The 22222-nt window shown below is 41.2% G+C and overlaps 1 protein-coding gene across 1 annotated transcript in view; it reads right to left on the reverse strand.

The window, feature by feature from the left end:
* The window catches only part of SPEN (spen family transcriptional repressor), a 68358-nt gene extending 46434 nt beyond the window's left edge, over positions 1-21924 (reverse strand). Inside the window, exons 1-2 of the mRNA XM_011993969.1 lie at positions 21608-21924; positions 18080-18556 (exon numbers count right to left, since the gene is read on the reverse strand). Coding sequence (XP_011849359.1) covers positions 18080-18556; positions 21608-21807 — 677 coding nt within the window. The 5' untranslated portion in view covers positions 21808-21924. The remainder of the gene's footprint in view (positions 1-18079; positions 18557-21607) is intronic.
* Positions 21925-22222: the final 298 nt, after the last annotated feature.

The raw sequence follows: 22222 nt of genomic DNA on the forward strand, positions 1-22222 counted from the left end.
TTCGGGAGGCTGAGGCATGAGAATCGCTTGAACCCGGGAGGCGGAGGTTGTAGTGAGCCAAGGTCGCATCACTGCACTCCAGCCTGGTGACAGAGCGAGACTCCATCTTAAAACAAAACAAAACAAAACAAAACATAATATGGTAGCTTCTGGATCTACTATCCTAATAACAGTAGCAAAAATGGAAACAGGCTACATTTTTGTTAATCTATTATTAAGAATCATGTGACTTATTTTCTGGTGGGCTTTACTGGACCTTTCACACTTACAAAACCTTCTACTCAAGTAACTCAAAGCAAAAAGCATCAAACATGCATACTCCCCTGAAAGTAGTAAGCAGATGTAACATGTCTGCCTAAGAACAAGAAATCCTTCCAACCTGGCAGCAGTCTTTATTTAAGAGACAAAAAAGATGAGAAAATTTAAACTGTCAAATACAATGGAATTTTCTCATTCCCTTCGTCACATAGTATATAAAATCTGATACTTCTTGTTATGAAAAAACTACAACGTTTCAAAAGGCACAGGCCAAGAAAGCACACAGATCAAGTATGTGTGTGTGAGGGTGTGCATGTTTTAATTCCAAATGGTCACATACAACTGATGTAGCATTACCAAACCCACAAGCAAATCTGAACTTTCAGGTTTTTGCCTTTTCTGTCGCCCAGGCTGGAGTGCAGTAGTGCAACCTTGGCTCACTGCAACCTCCATCTCCTGAGTTCAAGCGATTCTCAAGCTTCAGCCACAAGTAGCTAGGATTACAGGCAAACGCCACCACACCCTGCTAATTTTTGTATTTTTAGTAGAGACGGGTTTTTGCCATGTTGACCAGGCTGATCTGAAACTCCTGGCCTCAAGTGATCCTCAAGCCTTAGCCTCCCAAAGTGCTAGGATTACAGGCAGGAGCCACTGCACCTGCCTTGCATTTTTTTTTTCTTTTTTTTTTCTTTTTTAAGAGACGGTCTCGCTCTGTCACCCAGGCTTCAGCATACTGGCCTTTTTTCAATTTAACTTTGATACTAATTACATCTCCTTTCTATCCAGAATGAAAAAGAAGTTTGCTATTTCCCACGTCTGAACTCTCCATTAGAGCAGTTCCAGGGACAAGGAGTTAGAAAGGTACCTAACTCCCTACTAGAAAGCCTAAGCCATCCACTATTTGGTATATATTTTTGTTTATTTATAAATGACTACAAATTAGTAAGAAACCTCAGGCTAAAGTTGTTCTGCTTAAATACAATTACTTCTTTGCAGTTTCTTCCAGTGACAGATACAAAGCTACAGTCCAAGATGGCTCCATATACCATGACACAGCATAATCAGGAAGCTAATCTGCCCCTCCCTACCATCAATGAAAATAACATATAAAGAATCACAGACTTCTTCCAGTTTGGGTTATACAAATCATGCCTAGAAGCAACATAGATGTGTATTATTTATCTTCTAATTCCAGCCTATTAGCAACAGTATGTAAACAGACATATTTTAAACCTCTATCAAAAGTATTAGCTATCACTTAAAATTGATCAGATGAAAGTGTTTTCTTTTTGTTTGTTTGTTTTGTTTTGCTTTGAGACAGAGTTTCACTCTTGTTGCCCAGGCTGGAGTGCAATGGCACAATCTCGCCTCACTGCAACCTCCACCTCCCTGGTTCAAATGATTCTCCTGCCTCAGTCTCCTGAGTAGCTGGGATTACAGGTGCACGCCACCATGCCCAGCTAATTTTGTATTTTTAATAGAGACGGGGTTTTGCCATGTTGACCAGCCTGGTCTCGAAATCCTGACCTCAGGTGATCTGCCTGCCTTGGCCTCATAAAGTGCTGGTATTACAGATGTGAGCCACTGTGCCCCACTGAAAGTTGTTTTTTAAATTTTAAAAATAAATTTACTCTGGTTAAGATTATTTGATTTCCTTCTTGGGAAATTAATCTATTTAGGGGCTTTGATATTAACATATTTCTACGCCTAGAACCTGGACTTTGAAATAAATATTTCGGTTGAGCCATTCCCTCAGCCACCCTGGAAACAAACATGCATTTTGGCCTGACCAACACCTGAAGTACTGAAGATGGAATCTGGAAGTAGTTCAGTTTATATTTTAGGCATAACAGTCCCAAGAGCCTTTTCTATTAACCCATCATTTCCAAGAGACTAGAAGGGTTTGGGGAATTTAAAAAATAATAATAATAACAAACTCTATTTGTCTTTAAACAAATTCAAAAGCACTAAATTGATACACAAATTACTTTGTGACATTACAGCCTGACAGAGCTTGCTTCTAGAATAGCACTGTCCAGTAGAAATATAAGCCTCAGAATTTTAATTTTCAAACAGTCACATTTGAAAAAGTAAAAAGAAGAGGCCGGGCGCGGTGGCTCAAGCCTGTAATCCCAGCACTTTGGGAGGCCCAGACGGGCGGATCATGAGGTCAGGAGATCGAGACCACCCTGGCTAACAAGGTGAAACCCCATCTCTACTAAAAATACAAAAACAAAATTAGCCAGGCGTGGTGGCAGGCACCTATAGTCCCAGCTACTTGGGAGGCTGAGGCAGGAGAATGGTGTGAACCTGGGAGGCGGAGCTTGCAGTGAGCCAAAATTGCGCCACTGCACTCCAGCCTGACCACTGCACTTTAGCCTGGGCAATAGAACAAGATTCCATCGCAAAAAAAAAAAAAAAAAAAAAAAAGTAAAAAGAAACAGATGAAATTAATGTAGTAATATGCTTTATTTAACCTAATATATTCAAAATACCATTTGAACATGCAGTCAACATAAATAAACTTTTTTTTTAACCAGGTCTCCAGAACATGGTATATATTTTTAAACAGTTCTACTGAGACAGATATATGTGAATTTATCAACATGACACCATGACATTAGTTTTTCTTAATGGTTTTTATATTAGCCCAGGTACAGTGACTCATGCCTGTAATCCCAGTGCTTTGGGAGTCCAAGGCAGGAGGATCACTTGAGGTCATGAGTCCTAGACCAGCCTGGGCAACGAAGTGAGACCCTATCTCTTAAAAAAAAAAAATTTAGCTAAGTGTGGTGGCATGTCTATAGTCTCGGCTACTTAGGAGGCTGAGGTGAGGGGATCCCTTGAGCCCAGGAGTTCAAGGTTGCAGTGAGCCATGATTGCACCACCACTCCAGCCAGGGTGACAGAGCAAGACTGCCTCTAAAAAAATTTTTTTCCCTAGCAATTATTTCCAAATGTACTAAACCTCTAAGTGTTAGCTCCTGTAAATGGAATTTCTTTGTTAAAACCCACACACATATATTTCTGGGCTATGCTTAAGCATTATAAAGGCCTACCATTTTCTCCTGAAGGATGATGTACTGGTTTATTAGGGAGGTTTTTGTTTCTAGATAGGATATCCAGTACCGCAGCCACTAGTCACATGTGGCTACCTAGTACTTGAAATGTGGCTATTCGGTGCACCAGTACTGATCAGTAGTATAACATGAATGAACTGCAAAAACATACTAAGTGAAAGAAGCCAGTCACAAAAGACTGCAATATGGTAATGATTTTCCTTCTATTAAATGTCCAGAATAGGTAAATCTATAGAGACAGATTAGTAGTTGCCCTGGGCTGAAGGAGAAAAAGAATGGGGAGCAACTGCTAACACAGGTATGAGGTTTCTTTTCGGGATCGTAAAAATGCACTAATTTCATTATGGTTGCAGAATTCCATAAACATATTAAAAAGCACTAACTGTCCACTTTTAAATGGGTGAATTTTATAGCGGAAGTTGCAGTGTGCAGAGATTGTACTCCAGCCTGGGAAGCAGAGCAAGACCCAGTCTTTTAAAAAAAGAAAGAAAGAAAGAAAGAAACCTGAGTCAAAATCTAAAAATGTCAACCAGGCCGGGCACAGTGGCTCATGTGTAATCCCAACACTGTGGGAGGCCGAGGTGGGTGGATCATAAGGTCAAGAGTTCGAGACCAGCCTGGCCAACATGGTGAAACTCAAATCTCAGTAGAGAATATAAAAATTAGCTGGGCGTGGTGGTACGTGCCTGTAATCCCAGCTTACTCGGGAGGCTGAGGCAGGAGAACTGCTTGAACCCAGGAGGCAGAGGTTGCAGTGAGCCGAGATCACATAAAAAATAAAAATAAAAATGTCAACTTGATTTTATTGAACTGTATATAACCCAACTATTTGTAAGAAAATGTTTTACTGCCCTACATCTCTCTTCCACACCAAATGAAAGATTTCAGAGGATGAGTGAAATTCTTAGAAACAAACTCTACAAAGACGTTTTTAAAGCTATTTCACTTACTGTTTTGCCTATCTGGACATAGGAAGTTTATTTACAGTACAAAGTGGATTTAGAAGGATGTTCTATAGGCCGGGCACAGTGGCTCATGCCTGTAATCCCAGCACTTTGGGAGGCCTAGGCAGGCGGATCACCTGAGGTCAGGAGTTCAAGACCAGCCTGGCCAGCATGGTGAAACCCTATCTCTACTGAAAAATACAAAAATTAGCTGGGCATGGTGGCACACGCCTGTAATCCTAGCTACTCAGGAGGCCAAGGCAGGAGAATTGCTTGAACCTGGGAGGTGGAGGTTGCAGTGAGCCGAGATCACGCCATTGCACTCCAGCCTGGGTGACACAAGCAAAAAACTCCATCTAAAAAAAAAAAAAAAAAAAGAAAGAAAGAAAAAAAGAAAGAAAATGCTAATGTTTAAAATGAGAATGCTACATTTTCCTTAATTTCCAGACATGCATGATTCCTTGTTTGGGGCAAGGTAAATTTGTGCCTTGGCTTCTAAGAATGACCATAGAGAACTTCCAAGTACAAACACCCCAAAAGAGACACAAGAAAAGAACAAGATCACCAAAACTGCACTAAGTTTTACCATAAGTAAAAATGATTGGCCAGGCGCAGTGGCTCATGCCTGTAATCCCAGCACTTTAGGAGGCCGAGGCAGGTGGATCACCCAAGGTCAGGAGTTCGAGACCAGCCTGACCAACATGGCGAAACCCTGTCTCTACTAAAAATGCAAAATTAGCCAGGCATGGTGGTGCATGTCTGTAATCCCAGCTACTCCGGAGACTGAGGCAGGAGCATCACTTGAACCCGGGAGGTGGACGTTGCGGTGAGCCAAGATTGCACCACTGTACTCCAGCCTAGGCACCAAGAGCAAAACACAACCTCAGGAAAAAAAAAAGAAAAAAAAGTTTACATACTTTGGCTGGGCGTGGTAGCTCATGCCTATAATCCCAGCACTTTGGGAGGCCAAAGTGGGCGGATCACATGAAGTCAGGAGTTCAAGACCAGCCCCACCAACATGGCGAAACCCCATCTCTACTAAAAATACAAAAATTAGCCGGGCGTGGTGACGTGTGCCTGTAATCCCAGCTACTAGAGAGGCTGAGGCAGAAGAACCACTTGAACCTGGGAGGTGGAGGTTGCAGTGAACCGAGATCATGCTACTACTCTCCCGCCTGGGCAACAAAGCAAGATTCTTGCCTCAAAAAAAATAAAATAAAAAAATTTTAAAAAAAGAGTTTCCATACTTTGTTTCCAAGTCAAACAAATACAATTTGACACGGCACTTTTTATTTTTAAATTTGTTGTTTTCAGGACGCTGAGGCAAGAGAATCATCACTTGAACCCAGGAGGTGGAGGTTGCACTGAGCTGAGACAGCACCACTGCACTCCAGCCTGGGCGAGAGACAGACTCCATTTCAAAAAAAAAGATAAGCAAATAAAATAAAATTTGTTGTTTAGAACTTTAATCTGCCTAATTACTTATTATTTTTAATTTTGGGGTTTTTATTGAGGTGGAGTGTCCCTCAGTCACCCAAGCTGGAGTGCAATGGGGCAATCTTGGCTCGCTGCAACCTCTGCCTCCAGGGCTCAAGGGATTCTCCTGCCTCCGCCTCCCGAGCAGCTGGGATTATAGGCGCTCACCTTACTACCATGCCCAGTTAATTTTTGTGTTTTTTTAGTAGAGACAGGGTTTCACCACGTTGGCCAGGTTGGTCTCGAACTCCTGACCTCAAGTGATCCGCCCACCTCAGCCTCCCAAAGTGCTGGGATTACAGGTGTGAGCCACCGTACCTGGTGGATTTGGTTTTTTTTTAAGAGATGAGGTCTTGCTATGTCTCAAACACCAGGCCTCCAGCAATCCTCCCACATGAACTTCCAGAGTAGCTACAGGCACATACCATCACATCAGGCTCAACTTTTTTATTTTTAGCAACATTAAAAATTTTTTTCGGCCAGGCGAGGTGGCTCACGCCTGTAATCCCAGCACGGTGGCTCACGCCTGTAATCCTAGCACTTTGGGAGGCTGAGGTGGGCGGATCAGGAGGTCAGGAGATCAAGACCATCTTGGCTAACACGGTGAAACTCCGTCTCTACTAAAAATACAAAAAATTAGCCGGGCGTGGTGGTGGGTGCTTGTGGTCCTAGCTACTTGTGGTCCCAGCTACTCGGGAAGCTGAGGCAGGAGAATGGTGTGAACCCAGGAGGCAGAGTTTGTAGTGAGCTGAGATCGTGCCACTGCACTCCAGCCTTGGAGACAGAGCGAGACTCCATTTCAAAAAAAAAAAAAAAATTCAGGCCAGGCGCAGCTCACACCTGTAATCCTAGCACTCTGGGAGGCAAAAGTGAGCAGATAGCTTGAGCCTAGGAGTTCAAGACCAGCTTGGACAACACAGTGAGACCCCATCTCTACAAAAAATACAAAAATTAGCCCAGCTTGGTGGTGTGTGCCTGTAATCCTAGCTACTTAGGAGGCTCAGGTGCAATGACAGCTTGAGCCCAGAAAGTCAAGACTGCAATGAGCTGAGATCACCACTGTACTCCAGCCTGGGTGTCAGAGCAAGACCCTGTCTCAAAAATAAATAAATAAATAAATAAATAAATAATCCAGAATAAATTAAAACCCACAAGACATCATGTCATGTCACAACTTTGCCACCAAAACCTATTTTAATTCCTTTCACCTAAGAAACCAAAATAAAAAACCCCAGTACAACCTAATTGGTAAGAATGAGAAGGGGTGAGAGGGGCAGTTTATTTCAAACGGACTAACCTAACTAAAAGCAACACTCCTGGGGACTTTGGTAATAAACTCCTTGTCACCAAATGCTGACCACGTTGTGATGTGGCCAAGCACTGGCAGTGCAGAAGCAGTTTTATAGAAGCTGTAGCTTCTAAAAGGTAGAAGACTAAAAGTTACCATTAAAGCAAGGGTTAATAACAGAAAGCGGTATTAAAAATAGAGTTCGTACCAGCTTGCAGTCGGGCGTTCACCCTGGCTAGATTTGAAATCCTCCTCCCCAGGAACACTAAGGCACAGCCGTCCTGCCCCTCCCACCACCCGGCCCAGTCACCATGCAGCAGCCGGGTCCCTGTGCCCCACCCCTGGACTGAGGGCTGTGCAGAAACTGGCAAAACAAGGAAGCTTCCAGGAGGTGGCAAGCAGCCAACTCAAACTGGATGGCTCCAGTTTAGGCTGGTTCGAGTCACAAACAACAGTTCCTAGTTTCCCCCACAATATTCAGACGCAGGGGCTGCCCGGGTGAGCGCTTCTCATCTGCTTCCAGAGCTAAGTCTATCTGGTTCTCATTCCTCTGCAGTAGAGCATCCTAATTAAACGCAAGGTTCCCACTTCAGCAATATGGGTCAGCCCAGCACTTGTTTCCAAAATGGAATGCCTATTCCATACAAGACCTTGCAGCTGACAACACCTACATCTCTTTAAAAAAAACCAAACTTATATTAAAATGCTGTTTTTGACCAAAAAAGGAAATCCAGAAAGGAAACAGACCTATTTACAGGTATCCATTATGAGAGCTATGCCTACCAGAGCAATTAAGTAAGTACTCTTCCATGTTCCATATTTAGCACAAAAAAGGCTTGGCTGGCTAATATGACCCCCTAAAACAGAAGGTTGCTTATTGCGCAATAACAAGCTATGCAAGCAATACAGCAGCCAAAAAAAAGAATGTGTTTCCAAAATGTGGGCTCTTCAGTGACCTCTGCAGTTTATCTGCCACTGATGGGGGGAAAAAAGGGTTTTTTTGGTGTATTTCTCGTCCAAAGCGCACACCGCTGAACATTTATTCCAAGCTGCTAAACAGCACCAAAATAGCATTAAGGAGGGAACAAGCAAATGCTTATTATTTTGTAAAGTATTTAAGAGAGCCACTCAAAATGAGGCAAGACCTAATGTTTCTCAAGTATTACAGACACTAATATGCCTGCTGTTCTTTTCTTCCCTAACCCTTCCAAGTAGGTAACCTTTTAAATAATATAGATACAAGTATTTTAAGGAGAGAGCATACTTAATCATACACAGTCAATAAAACCATTAATTGTCTCTTACAGGATTCCATCACAAAGAATAATTATAAACGTCAAGACAGAAACTTCAAGTACACTTTCTCTTGTATGCTTAAAAAGAAACTTCATGTAACAGTTGGAAAGGTCCAAAGCAATGAATATGTTTTATTCATAACACTAATTTTCAGCATGAAATTCTCCCTTTTGAAACTTCTGGACAATCTAAAAAAGTAATAATGAGGCAGAACAAACTAATTAAAATCAAAGAATGGGCTGGGCGTGGTGGCTCACGCCTGGGCAACTGAGCGAGACTCCGTCTCAAAAAAAAAAAAAAGGCCGGGCACGGTGGCTCAAGCCTGTAATCCCAGCACTTTGGGAGGCCGAGACGGGCGGATCACGAGGTCGGGAGATCGAGACCAGCCTGGCTAACATGGTGAAACCCTGTCTCTACTAAAAATACAAAAAACTAGCCGGGCGAGGTGGCGGGCGCCTGTAGTCCCAGCTATTTGGGAGGCTGAGGCAGGAGAATGGCGTAAACCTGGGAGGCAGAGCTTGTAGTGAGCTGAGATCCGGCCACTGCACTCCAGCCTGGGTGACAGAGCGAGACTCTGTCTCAAAAAAAAGGAAAAAAAAAAAAAAAAAAAAGAATCACAAAGCTACAAAACAAACTTATATCTACCACTGAATCCAGAAATTATTTGCCTATTCATTATTATAACTTTTGATAATAAATCAGACAAATTTGTTTCTACGACCATCACCGAAAAATGATCACTAATTATTAATTCCTTTAATACTTTAAAACACTGACTTTCAGGCCAGGCTCGGTGGCTCATGCCTGTAATCCCAGCACTTTGGGAGGCCAAGGTAGATGGACCACTTGAGGCCAGGAATTTGAAACTAGCCTAGTCAACAGGGCAAAACCCCATCTTTACTAAAAACATAAAAATTAGCTGGTGGCACAACCTGTAATCCAGCTACTAGGGAGGCTGAGGCAGGAGAATCGCTTGAACCTGGGAGGCAGAGGTTGCAGTGAGTTTAGATTACACCACTGCACTCCAGTCTGGGTGACGAAGTAAGACTGCCTTTAAAAAAAAGAAAGAGAGAGAGAGAGAGAGAGAGAGAGGAAGGGAGGGAGGGAGGGAGGAAGGGAGGGAGGAAAAGGAAAAGGAAAGAAACTGACTTTTACTTCATATATATTTTAAAACTGCTGCTAGGTCTGGCAGTTCCCAGCATATCCCACGTATCGTAACAAACTGTACAGCCAGGTAATAAAATCAGCATTCCTTCTCCCAATTAACACCTGAATGCGCATACCTGTTTTAAAAAAAAGAGAGACAAATGGAAGGTACACTGTCACTTTGATAAATACGATGCCACCATTCTTTTTTTTTTTTTTCTTTTTTGAGACGGAGCCTCGCTCTGTTGCCCAGGCTGGAGTGCGGTGGCGCTATCTTGGCTCACTGCAAGCTCCGCCTCCTGGGTTTTACGCCATTCTCCTGCCTCAGCCTCCCGAGTAGCTGGGACTACAGGCTCCCGCCAACTCGTCCAGCTAGTTCTTTGTATTTTTTAGTAGAGACGGGGTTTCACCGTATTAGCCAGGATGGTCTCGATCTCCCGACCTCGTGATCCGCCGGTCTCGGCCTCCCAAAGTGCTGGGATTACAGGCTTGAGCCACCGTGCCTGGCCAATGCCACCATTCTTAATGGTTTTCCTCACCTTTATAGCCTCATCCACATTCTTTCACAAGACTACAAAAATGACAGCATTTTTGAAAAATTTTCTACTTGAACTTGGAAGAAAATAATTTCTCCTAACTACAATAAGTTAACTGCAAAATCTCCTCAAGAAAAGACAAAAGGATATGTGAATAAAATTCCTCCTTTAGGAAAGAAACTATAATCTACAATATCTAAAATGTTTATGATTTGCAGATTTGGTCTTTACAGAAAAAAATCCTTCTTATTAGACTAGAGACTTTCATGCTTTTTTAAGTTAAATGGGTCATATTCCTTTCTATAACCTTATATCTGTTGTTAAAATCCAGAATTCATTCAATTAATTACTGTTTACCCATAAAAGAATCTTAGGCAGGGCGTAGTGGCTCACACCTGTAATCTCAGCACTTCAGGAGGCCAAGGTGGGCAGATCACAAGGTCAGGAGATCAAGACCATCCTGGCTAACATGATGAAACCCTCATCTCTACTAAAATTACAAAAAATTAGCCAGGCGGGGTGGTGGGCGCCTGTAGGCCCAGCTACTCAGGAGGCTGAGGCAGAAGAATGGCGTGAACCCGGGAGGTGGAGCTTGCAGTGAGTCGAGATGGCACCACTGCACTCCAGCCTGGGCGACAGAACAAGATTCTGCCTCAAAAAAAAGAAAAAAAAAAAAAAAGAATTTTAAATTGTCTAACATTAGGAAAAAAGTAATAGGGTTATAGATGACTTTTGATATACTTTACTCAGTATACGTAATTTTTAAAAAAATATACAGACAGGTTGTAGGTTGTGCAAAGAATACCATCAGTAATAAGAAATACTTTCATTTCCTTTTCAATTAAAAAGTAAATTGTTGTAGGCCAGGAACAGTGGCTCACACCTGCAGTCCTATTAGCCAAAAAATTAGCCAGATGTGGTAGCACACGCCTGTAGTCCCAGCTACTCAGGAGGCTGAGGCGTGAGAGTTGCTCCACCCAGGAGACAGAGGTTGCAGTGAGGTGAGATCATACCACTGCACTCTAGCCTGGGCGACAGCACAAGACTCTGTTTCAAAAAAAAAAGAAAAAAAGTAAATCGTTCTAATGCAAAGCTAACACACTGGAGAAGAGAGAGACATAAGGCTTTCCGTATCTTAACACGGCATAAGAGCTGAAAAGTCTGGTTACTTGAAGTTCTATATGCTTTCCTTGTTACTTTAAGCAAACATCACAAAGGCTTTCACATGTCTGCTTCCCTGCCCAGGAACTGTGTGTGTGTCTGTCTTTCCCCCTTTCCTGTTCCCAAGCTTCTCCCTTGTATCCTTCTAGCTTATGACAATGCAAAATAAATTTTAATAATGTAACAACTATACAATGAAAATGTGAGAAATACATTTCTAAAAAATCAGCTCATTCTAATTTTTTAAATATATTTAAGAAAGCTTGCTCTAAAATTCCAATTTCTGATGGATGCAGTGACCCTGTCACCCACTGCCTCCTTTCCCCTCTCTCTTCTGGGAAGAAGGGGGTTTCCTGCTGAGAAGGGAAGGGAAACTTCATCCTAGCCCCATGACTCAGACTTGGTTGGACCCTGGGGGAACCAAGAGCCCCAGGGGGAATGTGGCCTGTGATGCTGCCAAGCAGAGCCATGAGGGCCTACCAACGTACTCTTCTGCCATCACTCTAAAACTTGAGCATTACCCAACACCTGCCAGCCCTCTAGGCTGTGCCTTTCATCCTAGTACAGGTTGTCCCATTGCATGTGCCCACCATGTGCTAGCTGTCCACACCAATCTAGTTAGTACCTGTGCATTCCTTGGCTTATGGCAAATAAGAATTTTTTTTTTTTTTTTTTGAGACGGAGTCTTGCTCTGTTGCCCAGGCTGGAGTGCAGTGGTATGATCTTGGCTCACTGCAACCTCTATCTCCCAGGTTCAAGCGATTCTCCCAACTCAGCCACCAGAGTAGCTGGGATTACAGGTGCCCGCTACTACACCTGGCTAATTTTTGTATTTTTAGTAGAGATGGGGTTTCACCATCTTGGCCAGGCTGATCTTGAACTCCTGGCCTCATGATCTACCCGCCTCAACCTCCCAACGTGCTGGGATTACAGGTGTGAGTCACCGCGCCCAGCCTGAAGGAAATTCTTATGACTTAATGGAGGGGGGATCTAATAATAGGGAACTATAGAAATAAAGTATGTTCAACTTCAATCAAGGGATTTTAAAATAAATGCTTCTGTGGAATTTATGCATTTAAAATGTTCTGTTGAAAAGACATGTGGCTCAATATATGGCCATGACAGAGAAACGAAAAGACATCAAGCAGTACATAGCAGCACATGCAGCCATGAAGGCCCAGTTCTCACCAGTTAAATACTGTAAATGGTTTTGCAGAAACAGTCGGTGTGTTATTTATAAGGACTTCACAACTAGACTGCCATTAATCCCATATTTACTCATTTCATCAAAACTGTAACAATTAATAAGGATGGAGACTGATTATGGAGACTGATTAATTTCCCTATCAGTCATGAAGACAGAAAACAAACTTGTTTCTATAGGTAAAACCAAGCTATATTTTGCCCACTATACAAGTGCTAACTTTAAATATCTTTAAAGGACCTTTAGGAATGTCACAGTTTCACAAGTTTTAAAAATCACAAGAAGTAACTTATTTCTTCCAAAAGGAAAACTGAACATTCTGAATTTCATAACACCTCAAAATATTACACTTTGAATTCAATATAATTATAGAGGAAAAGAGAACATCTAATAAAAGGGAATAATGGGTAAACTCTAAACACCAGAGGATTATTATTTCTGTACACTTGCTTCAATCACAATTTAAATGACAAAAACTCCAGGCACAGTGGCTCACGCCTGTAATCCCAGCACTCTGGGAGGCCAAGGCAGGCGGATCACCTGAGGTCAGGAGTTCGAGATCAGCCTGGGCAACACGGTGAAACCCTGTCTCTACTAAAAATAAAAAATTAGCCAGGCATGGTGGCACATGCCTGTAATCAATCCCACCTGCTCGGGAAGCTGAGGCAGGAGAATCGCTTGAATCTGGGAGGTGGAGGATGTGGTGAGCTGAGATTGCGCCATTGCGCTCCAGCCTGGGCAACAAGAGTAAATCTCTATCTCACCAATAAATAAATAAATAAATAAATAAATAAATAAATGGCAAAAACTTTTAGCTATCTACGTCAATTTTGTTTTATCCTTAATGCTAACTAAGAACTGTATCTAAGTATTTCAACTACTTATTGGACATGTATTCTGAGAAAGGCAATAGGTTCTGTGATATGCATTAAGGTCACTCAGTCTTGTTCTTTCGTATCACCAGAAAGTTCATTCTGTTTTTTACACATCAAGATAATCTGATTCTTAATACAATGTCTCTCCCACCTGTTCCAAATTTTCCTTCTCTGAGGTACCAGGAGTAGGAAAAACAGAGATTATGAATAAGTCACCAGTTGCCTTTCTAAAGCAGAGATCTCAACAAGCTATCTCCTTTCTTAAATATTTTAATGGCCCTCTCTGCATACAGAATAAAACCTGAAAGTTAGGCATTGTGGCTCACACCTGTAATCCTAGCACTTGGGAGGCAGAGGAGGAAGATCGTTTGAATCCAGGAGCTCGAGACCACCTGGACAACAAAGTGAGACTTCGTCTCTACGAAAAATTTAAAAATTATCAAGGTGTGAATGATGTGCACCTATAATCCCAGCTGCTCAGCAGACTGAGGCAGGAGGATGGTATGAGCCCAGGAGCTATGACTGTATCACTGCACTCCAGCAGCCTGGGCAACACAGCAGGATTCTGTCTCTCAAAAAAAAAAAAATCATTACCACAGTTAAACCATTCTAAGTTATCTGCTGTGCTCAAAACATTCTTCCATCTCAGGTTGCTTCTTCTGCCCACAGTGTTACCTGTCTAGCCTAATCCTCCTCTCTTCTTGTTGAAGTACTGCATATCCTTCATAGCCTAACCAAATGCTACCTATCAGGTCCTCCCAGGAGTCAAAAGATTTATCTCACTGTTCTTTTTATGTATAGATACAAAAGCTATCATTGGCCAGGCGCAGTGGCTCACGCCTATAATCCCAGCACTTTGGGAAGCTGAGGTGGGTGGATTACTTGAGGTCAGGAGTTCGAGACCAGCCTAGCCAACATAGTGAAACCCCTGTCTCTACTAAAAAATACAAATACTAGCCAGGCATGGTGGCAGTGCCTGTAATCCCAGCTCCTCAGGAGGCTGAGTCAAGAGAATCACTTGAACCCGAAAGGCAGAGGTTGAAGTAAGCCAAGATCATGCCACTGTACTTCAGCCTGGGTGAGAATGAAACCCTGTCTTTAAAAAAAAAAAAAAAAAAAGCTGTAATTACATAAAATTTGTCACATCAGTGAGATTAGACGGAATCAATAAATTAATGAATGAGATTCAAGTAACTCACTAAAAGCAACGTGTAAATATAGGGTTGAAATCTGTTAGCTCTAGAAAATATGACTATATATGAAATGAAACCAATAACCTAAGTAAATGCTCTATAATCTCTCAAAAGGAAAAAAAAATAGTGATCTATAAAAAGGAAGAATCTACACACATAAGAAAGGGGGAACAGAGCAAGAATCTCTCAATGATTCTTCCCCAAGTCCATGGTAAGAAGGTGACTTCAACCAGCAGATTTCAGGATCCCTTACTTCCTTGTCAGGTATGGTCCTACAGTGCAAATCAGAGGGAAATAAAACATACAAGAGCCTAAATCTGGCCTTTTAGGTGGAAATTCCAATTTTTTAAATACTGGCAATAATTTAAAACACTATACAAGATGAATTAAATTTGTCTGCTGGGCCGGGCGCAGTGGCTCACACCTGTAATCCCAGGACTTTGGGAGGCGAGGCAGGCGGATTGCGAGGTCAGGAGATCGAGACCATCCTGGCTAACACAGTGAAACCTCGTGTCTACTAAAAATACAAAAAATTAGCCAGGTGTGGTGGCGGGCGCCTGTAGTCCCAGCTACTCAGGAGGCTGAGGTGGGAGAATGGCATGAACCTCCGAGGCAGAGCTTGCAGTGAGCCGAGATGATGCCACTGCACTCCAGCCTGGGCAACAGAGCAAGACTCCTCCTCAAAAAAAAAAAAAAAAGAAAGAAAAGAAATTTTGTCTGCTGGTCAGATGTCAAACCTCTAGGTTGTAGCCTTTGGTATATAAATGAATACATCTAGCTACCCTAACGTGATAAAATAATCATCAAAAATTCCCTTTCTCACTAACTTTTTTATTGTAATTTAGTCCACAGGCAGATTTTCTAAGTGCATCTACCCTTCTAGCAGTTATCTTTCTGAGTGCAAATATTTAGAAGCATAGAACCACTTTTTTTTTTTTTTTTTTTAATTACATGAACAGGGATTAAGCTCCATCAAATTCATCAGATCGCCTCTGGGTTCAAGCTTCTGAGCCTACAAGTCTGAGGGCGGATCCATTATACTCCCATCAAAGTATAATGCTACTCTGAAGGCATCATTCTCCTCTAGCGATCTCAGCTCACTGCAACCTCCGCCTCCTGGGCTCAAGCGATTCTCCTGCCTCAGCCTACTGAGTAGCAGGAATTACAAGCATCCACCACCACCCCCAGCTAATTTTTGTATTTTTAGTAGAGACGGGGCTTTACCATTGACCAGACTGGTCTCGAACTCCTGACCTCAAGTGATCTACCCACCTCAGCCTCCTAATGTGCTGGAATTACAGGCGTGAGCCACTTTGCCCAGGCTCAACACCTTCTCTTTTCTTTTTTTTTTTGGAGACAGAGTCTCATCTCTGTCACCCAGGCTGGAGTACAGGGGCTTGCCTCCCAAATTCAAGCAATTCCCCTGTTTCAGCCTCCTGAGTAACTGGGATTACAGGTATGGCCACCACGCCTGGCTAATTTTTGTACTTTTAGTAGAGGCAGGGTTCCACCATGTTGGCCAGGCTGGTCTCGAACTCCTGACCTCAGGTGATCCACCTGCCTTAGCCTCCCAAAGTGCTGGGATTACAGGTGTGAGCCATCACGCCCAGTGCCTCAACACCTTTTCAATAAGTTTTGATCCAATGGAATGCAGTCGCAGCTTTTTAATGAGGAAGGTTTGTGGAAAATGACAAAAACTTGAGTATTTTAGACAATTCTATGCAGAAAAAAAGTGGAAAAACAAGATTTTATAATTAGCTTATATGGTTCAAATGAATTTCATCTATCATTTATCTAGACAGCATACCAAATAAAAGCAAAAGAGTTTTCATCCATGTCACAGGGCTTGAGAGCTGAGCACAGAACGCGACTTTCCTGACTTCCTAAACTATATGCTCATTTCATTTTAATATGCAAAATCTTCCAGAATGTTTGAATTATATCTAGATAGGCAGACAGATAAACAAAATGTTTTCACGTATTATTTTGAATAAGAAAATTTAGGAAGCCTAAAAATAGCCATTCAACTACATGACCATTTGCTTAATTTTAAGCAGGCAAAAGAAAAGTAATCTGAGCCTTTTGATCAGGTCAAAGAATTTGACTGTAAATTTTAAATATATACCACCTAAACTGAAAAGTAGGTCATACGGGTTTAACAAATTGAATAGCAGCATTTTTTTAAACATATACTAGGTATCAAAGTAAGCATTTTACATGAAGTTTTCATTTTAATTTTCACAATAACTTTATTAAGGTCCTTATTAAAAATGAGAAAGCTTAGCCAGGCACGGTAGCTCACGCCGGTAATCCCAACACTCTGGGAGGCCAAGGCAAGTGGATCACCTGAGGTCAGGAGTTAGAGACCAACCTGGCCAACACAGTGAAACCCCGTCTCTACTAAAAATACAAAAACTGGCTGGGCATGGTGGTGGGCGCCTGCAATCTCAGCTACTTGGGAGGCTGAGGCAGGAGACTCACTTGAACCCGGGAGGTGGAGGATGCAGTGAGCCAAAATCACACCATTGCACTCCAGCCTAGGTGACAAGAGTGAGACTCCATCTCAAAAAAAAGGAAAGCTGAGACCTGAAGAACGTAAATAACTTATCCCAGATTACTTAAAGGATAATCTATACCATATACCTAGATCTGTGATTTCAAAATCCATATAACTCGGTTTGAAGCTAAGTTTCTTATTAAGATTACCTTTAACTTGCTATTTTTGCTTTTCGAATAAAACTCCTTGGTTGGGCACTCTGGCTCATGCCTGTAATCCCCGCAATTTGAGAGACGGAGGAAGGCAAATCACTGGAGGTCAGGAGTTCAAGAACAGCCTGGCCAACATGGCAAAACCTCATCTTTACTAAAAATACAAAATTAGCCAGGCGTGGTGGCACACGTTTGTAATCCCAGCTACTTGGAAGGCTGAGGCAGGAGGACTGCTGGAACCCAGGGGGCAGAGGTTGCCATGAGCTGAGACTGCACCACCGCACTCCAGCCTTGGTGACAGAGCGAGACTCTGTCTTTAAAAAATAATTATTATTATTTGTAGTAAGAAATTCTCAACTAGTGAGATCAGTTTAGAGAACAGTAAAGTTACAACCTGCATTCAAAGGAAGCTTTTCTACTTGAGTTTATAAATTGGTTACCATCCTGATGTTAAAATTAGCTAAAATTTGTTCATAGGTTGATTTAGTCATTGATAATGTGTCAACAATATATTTCACCAATACATATTTAATCAGCTTTTACAAATCTTCAAAATAATAGAAATAAATTGGTATTATACACCTACAAAATTAAAAATGTTAAAGAGATACCATATTTTCAGTGTCACAAGATTTGCCTTGCACAGCTAGAGTCACCACCTCCCTTCCTCTTTGATCATTTAATTTTAATATTGTGCATCTGGAGGATAAAATAGCACTTTGCAAATCATCACTTAACTTCAAGTACTTAGAACAGTTAATTCAATAGCCACATGCCAGTTTCTTTACTGATTACATACATATATGATCCAAGATTACTTTAAAAAATAATACTATGCTGAAACCATTCCCACTGATTGTTGAGAATTTGTTTAAAGCTAGCTCATCTGTTATAACAAAAGGCTGTTAACCTACCTGTCACTGCTGGTACTACTGCTGCTGCTGATTGAATCACTACTGGAGGATCTACTTCTAGAGCCGCTGCCGCTAGGGGACCTTGTGGGTCTAGACGCTTGGCTAGCCAGTCTCTGAGGAGACTGATTTCTAGACTGGGATGAATGTGGTGACCGACTCCTGCTGTGCTGGTAATTCCGCTCTGGCCTTCTGCCTCGTACCTCCCGGGTAATATCATCCCTGTAGATATCCCTGTGTACCACACTCGGCAGTGTAAACTGCTCGCGAGCCCTAGGTTCATATCGGGGGTCATGAGCATCAAAGCGATTTGGACTTCGACTCCGAGAAGCATAATAGAGCCCATGTTGTAAAGTCCGCTCTCGAGGATCTCTATAGTAATCCTGATCGTAATGTCTTGTCCGATCAAATCCTCCCGTCCCCCGTTCATGGTGTCCATAGGCACTATGTTCATAAGCACGCTCCCTGTTATCTGAAGCCCTGCATTTAGGAGGGGGAAAAATATTTAATCAGAAAGGAGCAAGCAAAACTAAAAGCAAGTCATGCAAACATTCACTTCAGCATTGTCTTTGTCTTTGCAACTGGTCATTTTCTAAACAGCATTAACCTACTTAGTAAGCAAATGCTAACAAGCTTAACATTTTACTTGACTCCAAAAATTATTTTCACAGCTGAGGAATCATTGTTTTCATTGTATATTGGGCTTTCATGACTAGTGTTCTGCAGCTCAGTTGCTCACTTTATTAGAGATTTTCTGACTTGCATACATAAATATACAATCTCCTTTTCATGTTAACGGAACAAGAGGAGACTATTTTAATAATATGAAAGTTTTTACACTTTCATCTGATTAAAGTATATACCAAATTTTATTTATTCACAAATTTCTTTTAGGCCACATTTCCATGCTATGTTTTAACTCAGACATGAAAGCCCTGCTGCAGCGCATGTCTCAACAGTAGGAAGGACTTTCAAGAAGTCCAGAAAAAATTTTCTAAGTTTAACTGTTACATTAAGTTTTGACTGCTTGGATAATTCTAAAAAATTACTAGACTACATGAACTAGACTACACAGACTGCACAGAGGTACCCAATTACATTTAATACTAAACATAGAATCTCAAAAAAAACCACTTCAAATATCAAAATATTAGGTTACCATATGCTACGCTACGTAAATTTAACTAAAAAATTACTCCTGTGTCATCAAATTCCAAATGACTTTAAAAATGACTATTCCATGATTCAATTTCTTAATGTATACACTTAATGGCTGCAGGAAATACATTCTTTTAGCTTTTAGCTATACTCAAATTGCCTGTGATGAAATTAGGCAACATTAGGAACTACAAGATATTCTAAGGTCGCTATTAGCAAAGTAACTTAATTTAAAAAATCATTTAGTGGGATGTGAATATCTGTCAACCTAAAAAGTACAAAACATGTCGCATGTGCAATTACACACATGCAATTATGTGTTAATATTAAAAACTAATTATAATCCTAAAAAGAAATCAAAAGTTCTCTGCTTTTGTAGAGAACTAGAACTCAGCTCCTAAAAGACCATTTCACTTGAGTTTCTCTTCAACCCATCTCTGGATCTATCTTCTATCAAAAGGGATTAAGGAATCATGAAACATAAAGAATTAGAATCTCTCCAATGAAGAGTATCTGGCAAAATATTGTAACAATTAATATTAGATCCCCAGTACATGCTTAGATTCCAGGTCTCTCCACTAATACTCATTTTCGCCCATCATTTCTCTTAGTAGCAACCCCACCTTCCTAGGCTTAGTTTAGCTTTTCTGCTGCTATCGTGAAAAACTGGCATGATAAACATTCTATATCTTTCCTACTTAAATGTATTAAATGAGTTTCTCTTTTATTTACTACAGTTTCGAAATTTTTGTATTTCAATGTCTAACAAATAAGAGGGTTTCCTTTGAGACTTAAGAGAAAATGCCATAAATAATTAATTTAGCACCCTATCAAATGTTAATCAGTGAAAGCCATTATTAATGATTTAACAGAAGCAATAGGCAAAAAAGTTCCAGGACAATTACTGCTACAGCTGCTATTTTATAAATATGCAACGTTTTTATCCATTAAGAAGATACAGAAGGCAGGCACAAGAGCTAGCAGAGCTGAAATCTAATGGCTATTCTCTGATTCACTATTAGTACTAAATACTTCTAGAGTTAGTGGGGGAAAAAAGAGAGTTTGACTTGGGTTAGGAGAGGGGCTAATATACACAGGTCAGGACATACCAACCTTTTCCAAGTGTGGAAACACGACCTATAATCCCAATTAAATCTAGGGAGAGAATTGTGAACATAACTTCCCCAATTTTGGCCCCTCTTATGGGGGTAATCCACCTTCTTAATGGGCAAGGGTGTCAAATGATATTTAGATGAACCACAAGAAAAAAAAAATCTTAGTGACCAGACAAAATAATTCCACTGGAAGCAAGTAGTCCCAGACAAACTGTAACTCTCAAACCCCCAGACTTCTTTCTTGAGATAGTAGACAATTAGAAATTTATCCACATTCATAAATATTTCCAGCCCTAAGTATGAATCAGGCAGCTGGCAGAAGAGGAAATATCCTCTACAATTCCAACAAATGAGGAAGGCACAGTTGCTCGCCAATAGTTCACTTTTGTAGCCATCCAGCCCAGTCAATTTTGATTGCTGTATCCACAACTGATCATCACCATGTGTTCAAAGCTAAAGTACCTTTAATTGGACAGCAACTTGCTTAAGAAATGATATAGTAATCCTCTTTCCCTGGGCTAGTGGAATCTTGACAGCATGACATCCCATATATCCCAGCAATTAGAAAAGAATGGCTATATTCCAGGATTTAGGAAACGTCCATCATTTTAATTTTTCCCCATTCCATCAAAGAGTGTAATTCCAACAATACAGAAATTGTGTAGATCCAAAATGGAAAAATCAAGCATTGCCTTCTCTCTTCTTCATCCAAGTACACATTTCCATGTTAAAGTATTGTTTGTAGAATCCAAGTGGTTGAATCATTATGGTCTGCTAGATTATTTTGTGACAATCCAATTTGTTTGTACATTTTATGTAGTGAAAATGGAGAGGCAGATATCAACTTCTAAAAGAATCTGTAGGCTCTAATATTCCAGAAATATTCCATATAGTATGAACACAAAAGCCAAATAGCTCCATCAGGTAGAAGGGATATATCCAAGGAAGGACTTAACATTATCCAAGAGAAGGAATAATTAATTCTAGAAGACAGGTAACTCCAAAAATGATGCTTCCATAGGAAATCTTCCATCACATTATATCTCAGGAACAGATATCCAATCAGCTGCAGGAAATATCCTCTATGATTCCATAAGATACCAGCCATGGGGATAGAAATCACTTCCGTTTCCAACCCAAAATAGGAAACTTTGAGAATGCCCAAAACTTTAAATCCGTCTGGGGCCCCTAAATATGAGTTTCTGTTTCTCACCATATCAAATACAAAATACCTGCCTACAGAAACCTTGGAACTTACCCATCAAGTCTCCGCTCATAACGTCCTTCTCGTGCATGAAGTGACGGTGGGGGACCATAAGCAGGCCCTCCACCACCTCCTCTGAACCCAGAAACCTCTCTACTACGAGATGCTATGGAAACTGTATCATCCAATCCCCGAGCAGCACTCGGGATGGTGCCTGGTTCATTATAATCCGTGCGTAGGTCTCTATCTCCCATTTTGTTGACCGAGTTGTGAGCTTTCTGTGCACTTTTGATGTCCACAAAATCCACAAAGGCAGCCACTCCTCCTTCAGATCCCCTCTTGGGGAGAATTTTGACACTTTCCACGCGGCCATATCTGGAAAAAATAAAGTCAACGTTATTGCTGCATATCAGTAATTTTCCAAAATGAGTTTTTAGACTTTTTTTTTTTTTTTTTTTGGACAATTTGCGTTATGTATGTAGGAGGGACGACCTGCAAAATGACTTTTCAAATGGATCTCTTTTACACTTACATTTTTCTCTCTGGGGAAAATATCTGCACCACATTACATTACTCTCATTTCTTTTTTCTTTTTTTTTTTTTGAGACGGAGTCTCGCTCTGTTGCCCAGGCTGGAGTGCAGTGGCACGATCTCGGCTCACTGCAAGTT

The sequence above is a fragment of the Mandrillus leucophaeus genome, unplaced genomic scaffold, assembly GCF_000951045.1.
Source record: "Mandrillus leucophaeus isolate KB7577 unplaced genomic scaffold, Mleu.le_1.0 Scaffold439, whole genome shotgun sequence".
Lineage (NCBI taxonomy): Eukaryota > Metazoa > Chordata > Mammalia > Primates > Cercopithecidae > Mandrillus > Mandrillus leucophaeus.